The following is a 16,038-nucleotide window of genomic DNA, read 5'->3' as shown; positions in this document are numbered from 1 at the left end:
CATTTTGGACTTACCAAAATAGGATAGATAATGGAATTATTTTCTCTGAATATGTCAAATGCAAATGGACTAAACATTGTTTAGGTATTTATTGCTTATATATATTGTATACAGTTATTGTACTTTTTGTATATAGTTTTTCTTATATTAGTTATAACGGTTTTCCTTTTTTCTTTTTATTAAAATAGAAAGGGGAAAATATGGTGATATTTCATTTGTGCTAAAATGTGATTTTATTTGTATGTTAATAAAGTTTCCTGGGGTGGTCAGAGCTAATAGCAAGCCATAGCAGAAGCTGGCGGTGGTAGCACACACCCTTAATCCGATCACTTGGCAGGCAGAGTCTGTGTTCAAGGACATAGCCAGCTTGGAGACACATGCCTTTAATCTCAATACCAACCATAGAGACCTGGAAGTCTGTAATAGACACGAAGTGACGAGGAGATCATGTGGTTGGTTTTACAACCAATGAGAAGGCAGAACAGATAGATGAACAGATAGATATCCCCAAGGCTGAGTATGAGCTGAATGGACTCCTGTGAAAATATTAGATTTAAGTAGATTCAAGGAAGTGATAGTCTTACATGGCATACATTCACCTTTTGTGAAGCAGATGTTAAACTCATGATCAACTTGTAATAGAATTATCCCTCAAGACTGGAGAGACTTGGTTGTTGGAGCCCACTAGGTTTCCTAGTGGCCATATCCAGCAGGACTGCATAAGAGGTTGACTGGACCATGGGCCTGGGTACCAGGTGACTGTGACTAGCAAGGGGGAGGTCTATCCTGAGTTTTCTGTTTCTCTTCTCTTTATTTCTAACTAAGTCTCTTATTCCTCATTCCTTAAGAGTCCTGGGGTAAATAAGTGTGGGAGATGGTCCTCTACAGATGGTGGGGTGCCATGAACAGGGACCAGGGACTTGTTGAAAGGATTGTAGGGGGTGTTGAGAGTGTAGGCATGTTGATAATGAATTAAAAAATAAAGGCAATGGTATTTTATTCTTGGGTGTATAGGGAGGCAGTGAAGGAAATACCACAAGGCTGCAGCATTAGAATTCTCTCTATAGATCAATTTCTCTCTCTGTCTCTCTCTCTTTTCTATCTATAAAAGATAAGATTTATGAAGTAGACCTACAGATAAAGTAGTCCTATCTAAGGTAGTCCTATAATAAGCTTGTAAGAAATAGTTGTAAATGTAAGTTTAAATAAGAATAAGGTAGTCTATTAGGCAGTCTTAGTCCTATAGAATGTAGGTTTAAATAGGACATAGATTTAGTATAAAGTGAGTCAGAGAAATCTAGGTTTAGATTATATAGGCCTTAGGTTTAAGGATATGGTGAAAAAATAATTTAGAGTAGGTTTTTCCAACCTGGAAGCGGAGAGCAATGGGGACTTGGTAGTTCCAGAAAGCCATCAATAACAACAAGAAACAGTTTCAGAGACTGCCAGCTTCAGAAAATAGCAGCCAGAGGGTCTCGGAAGCTGAAACCCTCAAGGCCGTGCAGGTGGCAGATGCACGAGAGTCTATAAGCTTTCTACTGAAAGAAAGCCATGGTGAAAAATGAACAAGCTAAGCCACAAGAGAGGCTAAGGACAAGCAGCAGTTTAGAAAGCCCTGCAGAGATGCCGCGCTGTGGGAAAGGTGAACAGCAAGATTCTGCAACCTTTGGGATGCTATACTGTGAGAAAGGCAAATGGTGGAGAAAGCCCAGCGGTTTGCATTGCCTCGGGAAAGATGAACAGTGAGTAGAGCAGCAGTGAACAGTGGAGATGGCAGAGACCAGACTGCTTCCAGGACCAGAGAAGCGGTGTCAGTGCCAGACAAATAGTTGAGACAAGATGGAATTGCTGAGTGCTCCAGGCTGAACAGACAGCCTGAGACACTGTGGGAACTGCTGAGACTGACTGCAGCCTGAGCTTCCAGCAGTGAGGCAGCCATGCAACAAACAGGACAGCGTATGGAGGATTCCGGAGACCAGTTTGCTGAGCACTTGGACTGTCAATGGTGCAGGTAATGAGTTTTCTTCCCACAGCTGGGGTTGCCATGGGAAGGCCACAGTTTCAGCTTATGGCAGCTGAAGGAGCCTTGAGCCCATGTGGCTATGAGATGAAGCTCTCTAGCCTTGTCCAGGACTGGGTTGGGAAGGCCACTGAAAGCAAAAGTTTCAGAGAGACTTGCTTGAATTGAAAAGTCTTGGTGATGGAACTTTTTGTATTTGGAACTGTTTGCTTCAGAGTCATTACGATTCTGACAGCTATACACAGATTTAAGGGCAGCTGACAAGCCAGGCCCTGACTATGAGCACTCAAAGGAACTTTTAGGAACGGCACCAAAACTCTTTATGAATTTTTGAACTTAAAAAAATAAAATGGACAGCAATGATTTCATTACAATGGCACAGTTTGAATTTACTTATGCATATAGACTCTATCAACAATGATGACTTACGAACTGCTTATGGACCTGTTACGTAAAAATGGAACTGTTTAAATAGGGAAGTTTGTTTTTTTTTAAAGAAAAGAGGGAATGTTAATATTCCTCAGTATATTTAATTTAAAAATATTTTCGTGTTACTTGAGTGAATTAATTTTATGTTTTGTATATTTCTAAACTGTAGGTTGAGAGTAGGTTGGCAGGTTGAGAGTAGGCTTGTAGAAATTATCATATTAACCTATGGATATTGATGCACCATGGTTTGGTAAAGTTAAGAAAGTATTTAAGTTTAAGATACATACATCAGAAGTTTATTCTATGCTTTGTTAGCAAGAAATATTAAGAGTTTGCTTTAAGGTGTAAGATTGAGAAAATTGTAACTATGCACAGCAATATTTAAGAATTATGTTAACCCATTAGTCTTTAACTTTGATGTGGTTGCATCAAAAGTTTTTCTTTTAAAATACAAAGAAGAGGGGCAGTAGTGGCACGCACCTTTAATCCCACCACTCAGGAGGCAGAGGCAGGTGGGTCTCTGTGAATTTGAGGCCAGCCTGGGCTACAGAGTGAGCTCCACAAAAGGCGCAAAGCTACACAGGGAAACCCTGTCTCGAAAAACAAAACAAAAAGAGAGGGACCTGTTGGAGCCCACTAGGTTTCCTAGTGGCTGTACCCAGTAGGATTGCATAAAGGTTGTTTGGACCATGGGCTTGGGTACCAGGTGACTGTAACTAGCAAGAGGGAGGACTTTTGCTCCACCCCTTGGCATTGTTATAAATAGACCTTTGGAATAAAGTTCTGGGCCAGTGGCTAACGATCCAGGCCCACCTGAGTCTATCCTGTGTTTTCTCTGTTTCTCTTCTTTTTATTTCTAACTAAGTCTCTTATCCCTCATTCCTCAAGAGTCCTGGAGTAAATAAGTATAGGGGATGGTCCTCTATACTTGGTTACAGCAGTCTTGGTGCCTGGTTCTCAATTATAGTGGAGGACCTGGTGGAAAGATGAGGCTAAGACCATTGAACAACAAAGTACGGCTAGAGGTATGGAAATCTCCTAACACCAACTTTTTGGAGAGTGAGATTATACTGATGTACAAAGGCAATCTCTATATGATGATCACACCATGGCTTTATGCCATGCAGCAACTTTGAATGCTTGGGACAGAATTGAAAAAGTAGGAAAGAAAACTGAGTCATTCACTAAAATTATAATGGGTTCAAAAGAAACCTTCCCTGATTTCTTACAAAGATTGACTTCAGCAGTAAATAGAATGATACCAAATTCAGAAGCTAGACAAATAATAATTAAATCTCTGGCTTTTGAAAATGCTAATGCACAATGCAAAAGCTAACTAGGCCAATAAATGCAGGATCAGTGCCCTTGGAGGAATGAATTGGAGATACAGTCAATATTGAATCTCATAACCATGATGATGCTTGGATAGGAGAGGTAATTTCCAGAGGTTTGAAGAAAAATCGAAATGTCAGGTGTTTCAATTACAGTAAACAAAGTCACTTAAAAAGGGATTGTAAACAGGGTGTTCCAGAAACAATGATTTTTTCTAAGAATAATCCAAACAGAGTACCCTCCCTTCTGGAGTATGCAGAAGGTCTGGCAAAGGCAAAAATTGGACAAATGAAAGTAAATCAACAAGGAACAGTCAAGGTAACCCTTTGCCATTAGGAAATGCCTTGAGGGGCCTCTCGTAGACCCCCATGTCAAATTCTGTTCAGTTGTTTCCTGTCATCATGGAAAAACTCCTTTCCAGAGTAATTAAAGGACCTAAAGTCTATTGTAAAAAAACATACTGTCCTGGATGATAGAACAACTTTAGAAAATAAAACAAAAGTTTCAGGAGAAAACATTGATAAAGATTAGATTTGAACAAGAGAGACCTCTTAATTAGAAGAGGTGAGAGTGCATCAACCAGTGTAACTATTCAATTTAAACTAACTTATATGACTAACAAATGCTTTTCATTTGATCAGACCAGTGCGACCATCCAATTTAAACTAACTTATAAAAGTAATAAATGCTTTTCATTTGATCAGATATAAATTGCCATAAGGGAACCTCCCCAAAATTAGGATTGGGGAAGGGTGCTGGGGATGCTGTGAATTTGTTGCTCTGATTGATTGATAAATAAAATGCTGATTGGCCAGTAGTCAGGCAGGAAGTATAGGATAGGTGGGACAAGCAGAGAAGAAAATTCTGGGAAGTGGAAGGCTGAGTCAGGAGATGCCAGCCTGCTATCCAGGGAACAACGTGTAAAGGCAACAGATAAAGCCACGGAACACATGGTGACATATAGATGAACAGAAATGGATTAATTTATGATATAAGAACTAGATAGCAAGAAGCCTGCCACAACCATACAGTTTATAAGTAATGTAAGTCTCTTTGTGTTTACTTGGGTCTAAGTGGCCAGCCACAGGGCTATGGGAACTGATCTAAACCAGGAAAACTTTAGCAACAGAAGGGTTTTGTTTTTGTCTTTCCAGGAGAATGAAGGCACCCAGCTAAGGAATCTGAAGACCACTGGACAAATGAGACATCTGAAGAAAAGGAACAAATCATCCAGAGAAAATGTCCCAAGAAAACAAGTAAATTGGCCTATTGGTATATCACATTTCCAACAGGATAAAATTTCATATATCTTCCCAAATGTTTGTTTCTGCTGTTCTCTACAAACACTTAATGCAAATGGTCCTTTTGTAGTCCCAATTCAATTGAAAATTAAAGCTGGCTTTGGAGGTGGAGTGTGGCTCTCTCCTTCTCTAAACCCAAGCATGATTGTTAAAGTAAAACCCCAAATCTGTCTCATGTCAGACGAGCTACCTGATATGGGACAGAAGAAAAACCAAATTTAGGGACTATTCTATTGCTACTAATCTCATGATACTTTGGTTTTATTTGACATTTTGAAGCTTTTCTTAATGTATAAATATTATCTCAAAATTTGTAAGATTAATATATATTTTAAACTTTTTGTCATGCTATTAATGGTCATAAAGAGTACTAATTCTAGAAAAAGACTTCATCTAGCTTCCTGTACATGATTTCAGGTTTGAGTCTTTATCAGGTAACTAGGAATTAAGATTTTGTACTCTGGATATACATAACAAATATCGATCCTTTAACCTCTTTAAGATTTGCTACATATGACATTTAAAATGTTTAAGTTCTCCACTGTGAACCATAACCATGCCTAATAGCAACCTCTGAAGTCTCCAAAAGGAGGATGGGGCCCCACAATGATGACTCTACCAGGACTATGATAATACCACTAAGCTGAAAAACACCACCTAAAGACAGGCTTTGGACTACAAACTGCTCAGGACAATTTTGAGGCAATCCAGCCTCACAGACTACTCTAGCCAGGACTTGAGATAAACCCTGAACTTTCCCATTACACAGAGACTAGACAGGACTTGACAATTAGCCCAAATTTTTCTTTTCATGATTCCCCCAAAGATGCCATTGCCCCCAGACAGCAGGAAGTAATTTTAAAAACATGATTCCCACATTCCCAAGAGCTGGGGTGGGCATTTTTGGTCTTTCAATGGGTTATGGATATTTGCTATTGTTTAGTGTGGTTGGTTACAAGTTATTTTAATAATGGTCAGGAAAAAAAGCTGAACAAAGGAGATTAGATTCATGTTTAATCTACTTTTTAAAAGCAACTACTTGTTTTAAATATCTTACATTGATACAGATCTTTATATACTGATACAAATTTGAGATTAGTCTTGTTAGAACATACTGTACATATATTTTTATTCTTGTTCAAGGTATTGTACCTATACAACTCATTTAATGATGTAATACAAATTTTTAGTCTTTGAAAATTATTATTACCAACTATTTAGGATAATAAAGAAATGCAGGTTAGTAGTCACTTATAACAATCAAACTTATAGTCAGGTTAGTTATGTTTTCAAGGTCAGAGATATATTTTAGACATACGGGTTGTTATCAAACACTTCAGAGAGCTACAGAATATGGCATTTAAAATGTTTTAATAACACAGATTTTTCTTTTTTTATGACAATGAGACATGTCTGCTTCTGGCAGTACCAATCTACTTCAGAGATGATGACAGACACTGAGGAAACTCCATATGGAGTTTACTTTCTTTGTGGCAAAAGTTAGCTACTGAGCAAGAAACTGACCTTGCCATGACTGCTGACAGTATGCTGTACAAATTGGACAAGCAGGACAGAAAATAAAGTGACTGCAGAACTTTGTCAAGACAAGGTGGGACAATCCTTCAAAAATCCTGCTTCATAGATAAATCTGTCAGATATTCTAGGCCTGTAGGCTGAAGGTGGGTGCCCCAATGTTACAGAGGAACCTTGGGTGACTGTCCAGGCAGCCAGCTATTTCTGTCACTTCTCACACTTTTTGGAAGTTGCTTGCTTGCACTTCCTGTTTAATCAGGTAATATTATTTCCTTCTTGTGTCTCTGATGGAGTTGAAGACTTTATGGTTATAGTTTTCCTTGTTACCAGTTTCAGAAAAGAAATTCACTAAAGAGGTGTAAAGTGTATAAGGGTGATAGTCATTAAAAGATAGTTTTGGTAATGCAAGTTAAAATAGAAAGGGAATTAGGTACAAACTTTTGGACTCACCAAGATAGGATAGATAATGGAATATTTTCTCTGAATTTGTCAAATGTTTATGGACTAGACATTGTTGATGTAATTATTACCTGTATATAATACATATAGTTATTGTACTTATTATATATAGTTTCTCTTATATTAGTTATAACTAGTTTTTATTTTAGACAAAAAGGGGAAATGTGATGATTTTTTTTTTTTTTGTGCTCTAACAAATAAAGCTTGCCTGAAGATCACAGGGTGGAGCTAGCCATTAGTTAACCATAGAGGTTAACAGACAGACAGAAAGTGATATGGCTGGGTGGAGAGAATATAAGGAGGGTGGTGATGGGAGCTTGGCCCTTTTCAGTAGAATTTGGAGGGTAAGAGGTGACTTTGGCTGCTCCTTTAGTTCTCTGGTCTTTCAGCATTTACCCTGATATCTGACTCTGGGTTTTTATCATTAAGACCAATTAGAATTCTCGCAACTGCTGTCTGGTAAAGTTGCATTTCCTGAAGTCCTGAGATAAAGTTTTGTGGGCCAGCAAATGGAATTCTGTCTATATCGATGTCAATTACCAACAAACATAGGTAAAGAGAAAATGAGGAACATAATCATCAAATCATATAAAAGAATCTCTTCCTTTTTTGAAACAGCCTCATTATATAGCCCAGCCTAATCTCAAATAGGTGATAATCTTCCTGCATCAGTCTCCCAAGTAATAGGATTATAGTTATCAGCCTCTATCTTTTCTTTCCCCCAGAGCTGAGGACCAAACCCAGGGCCTTGCACTTGCTAGGCAAGCTCTCTACTACTGAGCTAAATCCCCAACCCCAAGCCTCTATCTTTTTAAGGCTGAAACAATTACTTGGCATAATAGGCTATACTTTAATGTAGTAAAAGTATAAGCTAACTCAAAGTTTGAAAAAAGGTCAGGCTGGGTGGCCTTTAATTTCAGCACTTGGGAAGCAGAGACAGATGGATCTCTATCTCTGTGAGTTCCAGGCCAGCCTGGTCTATAGAGCCAGTTCCAGGGCAGCCAGAGCTACACAAAGAAACCCTGTATCAAAAAACTAAAAAAAAAAAAAAAAAAAAAAAAAAAAAAAAGTCATGGATCAGTGAGAGACTGTCATAGGGCCCACTCCTGCCTGAAAATCCAAACACATTTTCTTTAGTGGTATAGCCATTGGTAAGTTGGCCATGTTTCTGTAAATATCTTCTCACCATGCTCCTGTAAGCAATCCTAATGAAACTCATTGAGTCAACAAGAACAAAGGCTGGGGATATAGATCATTGCTAAAGTACTTATTTAGCATGTCTGACTCAGTACTGCAAAAATACAACAAAACAATTCAGGAAGCTACTACAAAATCATGAAAGTTAGCATGTATGTTCTTAAACTTTAAAAAAATTTTTTTGTTTTGTTTTTTTGAGACAGGGTTTCTCTGTGTAGTTTTGGTGCCTGTCCTGGATCTCGCTCTGTAGACCAGGCCTGGCTCTACCTCCTGAGTGCTGGAATTAAAGGCATGCGCCACCACTGCCTGGCCTCAAAAATATTTTTAAAAACTATAAAAAAAAGTGGTAGCACATGCATTTAATCCCAGCATTTGGGAGGCAGAGGAAGGCAATATCTGTGAGTTCAAGGCCAGCCTGGTCTATATAGTAAGTTCCAGGATTGCCAGAGCTATGTAGTGAGACCATGTCTCAAGTCAAACCAAACCAACCAACCAAAACTGTAAAAGCCTGGCATGGTGTTACACACCTGTAACCTCAGTACTAGGGAAGCTCAAGCAGGAAGACAGCTGTAGGCTAGCCTAGGCTACATAGTGAGTTCAAGGTCAGCCTAGGCTACATAGCAAAACCCAGTCTCAAAAAAACAAACTCGGGGTTGGGGATTTAGCTCAGTGTTAGAACGCTTGCCTAGCAAGCACAAGGCCCTGGGTTCGGTCCTCAGCTCCGGCAAAAAACAAAACAAAACACCTCAAACCCAAATAAACCAAACAAGAGCATGTAAAATTATACGTAAGAAAAAGAATTCTGCCAGGCGGTGGTGTGGTGGTGGTGCATATCTTTAATCCAAGTACTCGGTAGGCAGAGGCAGGAGGATCTCTGTGAGTTTGAAGCTAGCCTGGTCTTCAGAGAAAGGGCCAGGACAGCCAGAGCTACATAGGAACAGCCTGTCTCAAAAAACAAAAACAAAAGAAAAAAGAAAAAAAAAAAGAATTCAGCTAAAGAGAAAGTCCTGTGAACAGAGATGTACTATGAGAGGAGAAAAGTGTTACCTATACAGGGTATTTACAGGGTACTCACAGCTGACAAAGCCAAAATCTGCTGTTGAATAGTTTCTTCATCGTGACTATCAACCCACGGCGGCACAGCTGCTTCTATACAGGAGGAAAAAAAGGTTATTGGGGCTGCAGAGAGGGCTCAGTGGTTAAGAGCCTTAACCACTATTGCAGAGAGCAGGGTTCAGTTCCTAGAACCCACATGGCAGCTCACAACTGCCTATTAATTCCAGTTCTAGGGGATCTGACACCCTCTGGCCTCTTAAGGCACTACATTGTTACAACAGTTATACCATAATCTGTCATTTAAAAAAAAATGGAAGGTTTATACAAAAGCACTTAAAATATGACTATTCACTGTAATACCCAGACTTAATTTGTAAGATTTATTTATTTATTGATTGATTGATTGCCAGGGCTGAGGACCGAACCTAGGGCCTTGCGCTTGCTAGGCAAGCACTCTACCACTGAGCTAAATCCCTAACCCCTTAATTTGTAAGCTTTATGTGGGTATGTATTTGATCAACAAATACTCCACTTGAATGATACAGTATAGAAATCTGACAAATTTTTTTGTTTTCGTTTTTATTTATTATGTATACAGTATTCTGTCTGCATATATCCCTGCAGGCCAGACGAGAGCACCAGATCTCATTGTAGATGGTTGTGAGCCACCGTGTGGTTGCTGGGAACTGAACTCAGGACCTTTGGAAGAAGAAGCAGTGCTCTTAACCTTTGAGCCATCTCTCCAGCCCAACAATTTAATCAGATAGTCAAAATCAGTATCACTGGGCACACAAAATGGCTCAGTGGGTAAAGGTGCTTACCCACAAGACTGAAGACCTGAATTCTATGCCTGGGACTATATGGAAGAGTTCTTTGACCTCCACATGTGCAAAGTGGCACACATATTCACAAAGAGTAGGGGAGAAACACACTGTGGATCCCTGAACATGTTATTACAAGAAAGACAGATCAAGAATATACAATCCTATTCTAATCATGAGAACATATCAGACAAAGCTCAAATATACAAAAGTCTATTAAGAGGGGAACAGTCCACCCACAGCACTTGGAGGTGAAGTCAGGAAGACCAGGAATTCAAGGACAACTTCAACTACATAGCAAATATGAGGACAGTCAGGACTGTCTAAGCCCCAATCTAAGAAAAAGACAAACGTTAGAACATTCCAGACTCAAGAAGACTAAGAGAAATGACAGAATATAATGTCATATCTTCAACTAGTTTTTGGACTTAACTAGATTCTGGGGGGAAATGTTATAAAGGACATCATTGGGTGAAGTAGCAAGATGAATAGGTGTTAGATTTGTGTATTATGTCTCTTGGCATGGTGGTGCATGCTTGTAATCTTGGCACTTGGGAAGCTGAGGCAAATAACTGCTTCAAGTTCTAAGCAGCCTAGGCTGTAGTTTGAGATGCTGTTAAAAAAATCTGGGCATGATGCTGGGCGGTGGTGGCGCACGCCTTTAATCCCAGCACTCAGGAGGCAGAGCCAGGTGGATCTCTGTGAATTCAGGGCCAGCCTGGGACACAGAGTGAGTTCCAGGAAAGGTGCCAAAGCTACACAGAGAAACCCTGTCTCGAAAAACAAAACAAAAACCAAACAAACAAAAAACCCCCCAAAACGCCGGGCAGTGGTGGTGCATGCCTTTAATCCCAGCACTTGGGAGGCAGGGGCAGAGGCAGGCAGATGTCTGTGAGTTTGAGGCCAGCCTGGTCTCCAAAGTGAGTTCCAGGAAAGGCGCAAAGCTACACTTGAAAAAAACCAAAGGAAAAAAAATCTGGGCATGGTGATCCACTTTAATTCTAGCACTTGGGAGACAAAGGCAGGCAGTTCTTTGTGTAGAACTCTTTTTTTTTTTTTTTTAAAAAAAGATTTACTCAGGACCTCTGGAAGAACAGTCAGTGCTCTTAACCTCTGAGCCATCTCTCCAGCCCCATCTGTGCAGAACTCTTATCAGTTCAAGGCTACCCTGGACTACACAGCAAGTTTCAGGCCAGCCAGGGTCACATAGTGCAACCCTGTCTCAAAAATGAAAATAACAATAAAAATAAAAAGCTGGAGAGATGGCTCTGTGGTTTAAGACTGCACTACAAACTGTAAAGATGGCTCAGAAGTTAAGAGCACTTGCAACTCTTCTGGAAGGATCCAGGTTCAATTCTCAGTACATATGTAGTGGCTCACAATTTTATGAAATTCCAGTTCCAGGGGGATCGGATACCTTCTTCTGACCTCCTCAGGTGCCATACTACTCTTGCAGAGGCCCCAGAGTCAGTTCCTAGCATCATTGTCAGGTGGCTCACATCTACCTGCAACTTCAGATCTGAGGAACATGCCCCTATCACACATACACATAATTAACAATAAAATAAATAGAAAGGGCTACTGAGATGGCTCAGCTGTTAAAAGCTATGAGTTCGATCTTTGGAACCCAAATGGTAGAAGTGTAGAAAACACTCCTGGAAGGTGTCCTCTGCCACACACAGGCCAGAGGTAAATAAAGGTAATAAAAATAAGAGAGAGAAGGAGAGAGGGGGAGGGGGGAAGGGAGACGGAATGAATCTTAAGTGAAACCAAAGTAAAAGACAAATTAGAGGCAATAAATGATAGGGCTGGAATCAAATTGTCAATGAACAGTTAGAAGCTGAATGCAGAGGATACCAAGATGACATACACTTATCTAGATATGATTAGGAAGGGTATCCAGGACTCCACTCAAGCACTCTTGTGCTCTTTATAGTAGATTCTAACTGCACTAACCCCCAACACATGTCAGACCCAAAGCAATCCAGCCTAAAGTAAAGAGATAGTTCCAGATTTGCCTCATACACAGTGATGAGGTGATGGTCACAGTTAGTGTTAGGCTGGGGATATAGCAGCTCAGTTGGTAGAATGCTTGCTCAGCATGCACGAGACCCTAGGTTCCATTCCTTGCACTGTACAGACCTAGTATTGTGATACCTATAATGCCACCACTTGGGAGGCAGAGGGAAGAGGGATGAAATTCAAGGTCCTTGTTGACTATATAGCAACAACTTTAGAGGTCAGCCTTGGCTATGTGAAGCCCCGTCTCAAAAACAAACCAATGAAAAACAGTTGGTATCAATGTTAAAATGGCTTTTTGCAAAGACCTGTCAACATTGGGATCCTTATCTGCAATGTAGAGGCTAGAAGTCTTACCCCTTTCACAGCTGCAGCCCTAGCTAAGAAGATGAAAGAAGAATCTGACAACACAGGCTATTTGTTGCTGGTGATAGTGTTTTATTTATTGATTGGTTTTGAGACAGTATTTCATTTAACCCAGGTTGGCCTCCAGCTTACTATGTAGCTGAGGTTGGCTTAAACTCTTGATCTTTCTACCTTTGCCTCTCAAACACTGGAGTTACAGGTCCCGGCTAGGTTTTTATTTGTTTGATTTTTGTTTTTAGATTAGGTCTTGCTAATCTAGCTCTCAAACTCCTGGCAATCCTCCTGGCAGTGCTTCTTGGGCACTGGAATCACAGGTGTGCACTACCAGGTCTGGCTTGGCTTTGGTCTTTTTGATTGACCCTCTTCTCTATCATGCTCAGGAAAAGACTGAATTTGTGTGTGTGTGTGTGTGTGTGTGTGTGTGTGTGTGTGTGTATTTTTCTTTTTTGAGATGGGGTTTATCTACATAGACCTGGCTGTTCTGGAACTCACTATGTAAATGAGGCTGGCCTCAAACTCTCAGCAATTGACCTTTCTCTGCTTTCCAAGTGCTGGAATCAAAGGTATGCACCACCACATTTGTTTGACTCTTTTTTAATTTAAAAAGTTTTTTTTCCCAATTTGTAGCCCAGGCTGGCCTGGATTTACTATGTAGCTCAGGCTGGGAGTACAGCCTCAAACTTCTAGCAATTCTCCCACTTTAGCTTCCCAAATGCTGGGATTACAGCCACTATGCCTAGCTGTACATACAAACTGTATACACTATGTACATGCTCTCCCACTGGGCCCCATCCCAGTATTAGATGTTTTTTGTATTCCTAGAGCCTCAGTATAGGTTCAGCACATAATAAACGCTCAATACAACCTGATAGGGAAGCTGGGGTTGTAGCCCAGCAGCAGTGCTTGCCTAGTATACCTAGCATGTATGTACAAGGACCCAGGATTGATCCCTAGCACCACAAACCAACACACACACACACACACACACACACACACACACACACACACACACACAATTTGACTGAGAAACTAAGACAAACCTATATCATACCTGACTTCTTTGTGTGTTGTTCTTCAACAAATTTTTTCTGTTCTTTTTGAAAATCCCCTATAATGGTCTGTTGGAAAAAACACATGAAAAGTCAAATTACTTTGAAGTTTACTATTAGGTAAGAATTACAGTCAAGCTACATGGGTACATGTACGAAATAGCCCAAGAATTAGGAAAAGATATTCTAAAAAATTTCCATCAGCATACTATATTTTACTTAAGTTAATAAGATTACACTAGCTACTTACAACTTTCATAAATTCCTCCTTTTACAAGTTTTCTAAATATACCTTATCAATGATGTCATCTATTTTTCCTTCTTCCACAGATTTCTTTATTGTCTGAGCTGTTTCAGTAACAGATTCGGTTATCTTCTTTGTGGCAGCACTTGCAAAGTTAAACAAATAATCTGTAAAAAAAAAAAAAAGAAAGAAAGAAAAAAGAAAAAAAAAAAGAAAAAGATCTGTGCTTCATTCAAGTACAATGGTTGTCACACCTTCCCATCAGTATCTGCAGGGAGTTCTGCTCAAGGACCTTCTACCTTCTTGGATACCAAAATCAAACCAACTCTAGCTGGGAGACGGAGGTGGAGATTCAGGTGCAAGTTGGCAAGTTGAACAAACCGAATTGTTTGTCAAAGCCCCGAAAACGGTGGCACACAGCTCGCTTTACCGCGCCTGGGCTTTCCACATGGAAAGTGACAGGTTCTTAGGCACATCCAGGACACGATGTGACAGCTTGGTGAAGCTTTACCGTCGCCCGTGTCCGCGAGGACCGACCCCCTCTCCCCCACCTGCATCCCCGTGTCCCCCTCCAGCCCGCTCTCGCGTCCCGGAGGGGACTCACTTCCAAGGCCTTTGGCCTGGTGTAGGAGCTCTGGGTCCTCTGCCGGCTGCTGCTCGTCCTGGGGTTGCTGCTCGGGGTGCTCCTCAGGAGGCGCGTCTCCAGCAGACAGCTCGTCCCCGCTGGGCGGCTCTCTTATCGCCGCCGCCCCCTCGGGCTGCTTCAGGCCCAACCAACTGCTCAATCCTCGGAACATCCCGCCCGAGGGATCGCCGCCGCAGCCGCCGCCGCCGCCGCCACTGCCACGGTCTCTCACCCAAAAGCGCTAACTGCCTTGCAACCTGACACCGCGGGTCTTTGAGGGCGACTAGCCGGAAACCTAGCGACACCGCTGGTGCCAGTACGCCCTGACCCTACCCTCTATTACGTCTTCTCAGCTGGCCGCGCATGCGTCACATCCGGACTGAGCTCCGCCCATTCTGGCGTCGGGCGGGTGTGCGTGGAAAAGGGGCAAAAGGCTAAAGGGCTTTCCCGGCGGAGCTCCGCCCCGTCTCGGCCCTTTTACTCTTTCCCAAGCTTTATGAGCATTTGGACAGCATCTTTTGGGGCTTGTCCTACCGGGTCTCATTTTGTGATTGCTTAGAAGTGACAGCCTCGCCCATACAGCTCCAGCTGGACTGGGCTACCCCCAGTCCCCACTCCCCCCTACTCCGCGCCTTGGAAATGGAAAAGTCACCTCCTGAGCCTAAGTAACCCAAGCTGAGGGCAGTGGCTCATACCCGAAGTCCCAGCATTTGGGAACTGGAGGAAGGAGGATCAAGAGTTCAAGGCTAGCCTTAAGTATATAGTGATTTAGGCTAACCTGAGCTACATAAGACCTTGTGTCAAAAGCACAACAAACATTTAAAAAAAAAACTAAAAGAAAAAAAGAAAAGAAAACAAAAAATTGCAAGCAAGAAGTTGGGGTGGAGTACGTATAGATAAAAATGGTTTACAGTGGGTGGATGAGATGGCTTAGCAGGTAAAGGTACTTGCCACCAAGCTTGCCAACCTGAGTTAGATTCCTGGTACCTATGTGATAGAGTGAGAGAACTCACTCTTAAAGGTTGTCTGTCCTCTGACTTCCACACATGCTCTGTGGCTACCCACACAAAAATTACAATTGAAAATATTTTCCACAGTAGCTTAGAGAACTGGGACTATAATTCAGTGGTAGAGTGGTAGAACACATGTCCAGCACAGCAAAATGTGCACATACACGCACACGAAGAAACTTAGCTGAACATAGTGGTAGATACCTGTATTCTCAGCAGTCAGGAAGCTGCTGCAGGAGGATCTTAAGTTCAACACCAAGACAGGATTTCTCTGTGTAACTCTGGCTGTCCTAGAATTGACTCTGTAGCCCAGGCTGGCCTCAAACTCACAGAGATCCACCTGCTTCTGCCTCCCGAGTGCATGGATTAAAGGTGTGCACCAGCACCTCCAGGTTCCTCACCAAGCCTTTCTTATCTGGTTCTGGGAATCAAACTCAGTGCCTTCTTCATGCTAAGTATGTATTCTACCAACTGAATTACACACCCACACTCTACAATTGTGCATTTTATTTGGATACTAATTCAGCAAACACACTAAAAAAGATTATGATACTTATATAGATGGCAATTTGGAGCT

General features: G+C 41.3%; 1 protein-coding gene across 1 annotated transcript in view; it reads right to left on the bottom strand.

The window, feature by feature from the left end:
• Syap1 (synapse associated protein 1) overlaps positions 1 to 14,814 on the bottom strand; it is a 38,426-nt gene extending 23,612 nt beyond the window's left edge. The window contains exons 1-4 of the mRNA XM_036175339.1: positions 14,431 to 14,814; positions 13,875 to 13,993; positions 13,585 to 13,651; positions 9,347 to 9,420 (exon numbers count right to left, since the gene is read on the bottom strand). Of these exons, the coding sequence (XP_036031232.1) occupies positions 9,347 to 9,420; positions 13,585 to 13,651; positions 13,875 to 13,993; positions 14,431 to 14,623 (453 nt within the window). The 5' untranslated portion in view covers positions 14,624 to 14,814. The remainder of the gene's footprint in view (positions 1 to 9,346; positions 9,421 to 13,584; positions 13,652 to 13,874; positions 13,994 to 14,430) is intronic.
• Positions 14,815 to 16,038: the final 1,224 nt, after the last annotated feature.

This window comes from Onychomys torridus, chromosome X, assembly GCF_903995425.1.
Source record: "Onychomys torridus chromosome X, mOncTor1.1, whole genome shotgun sequence".
In the NCBI taxonomy this organism is placed as follows: domain Eukaryota; kingdom Metazoa; phylum Chordata; class Mammalia; order Rodentia; family Cricetidae; genus Onychomys; species Onychomys torridus.
This window is presented reverse-complemented; position numbering and strand designations above follow the sequence as displayed.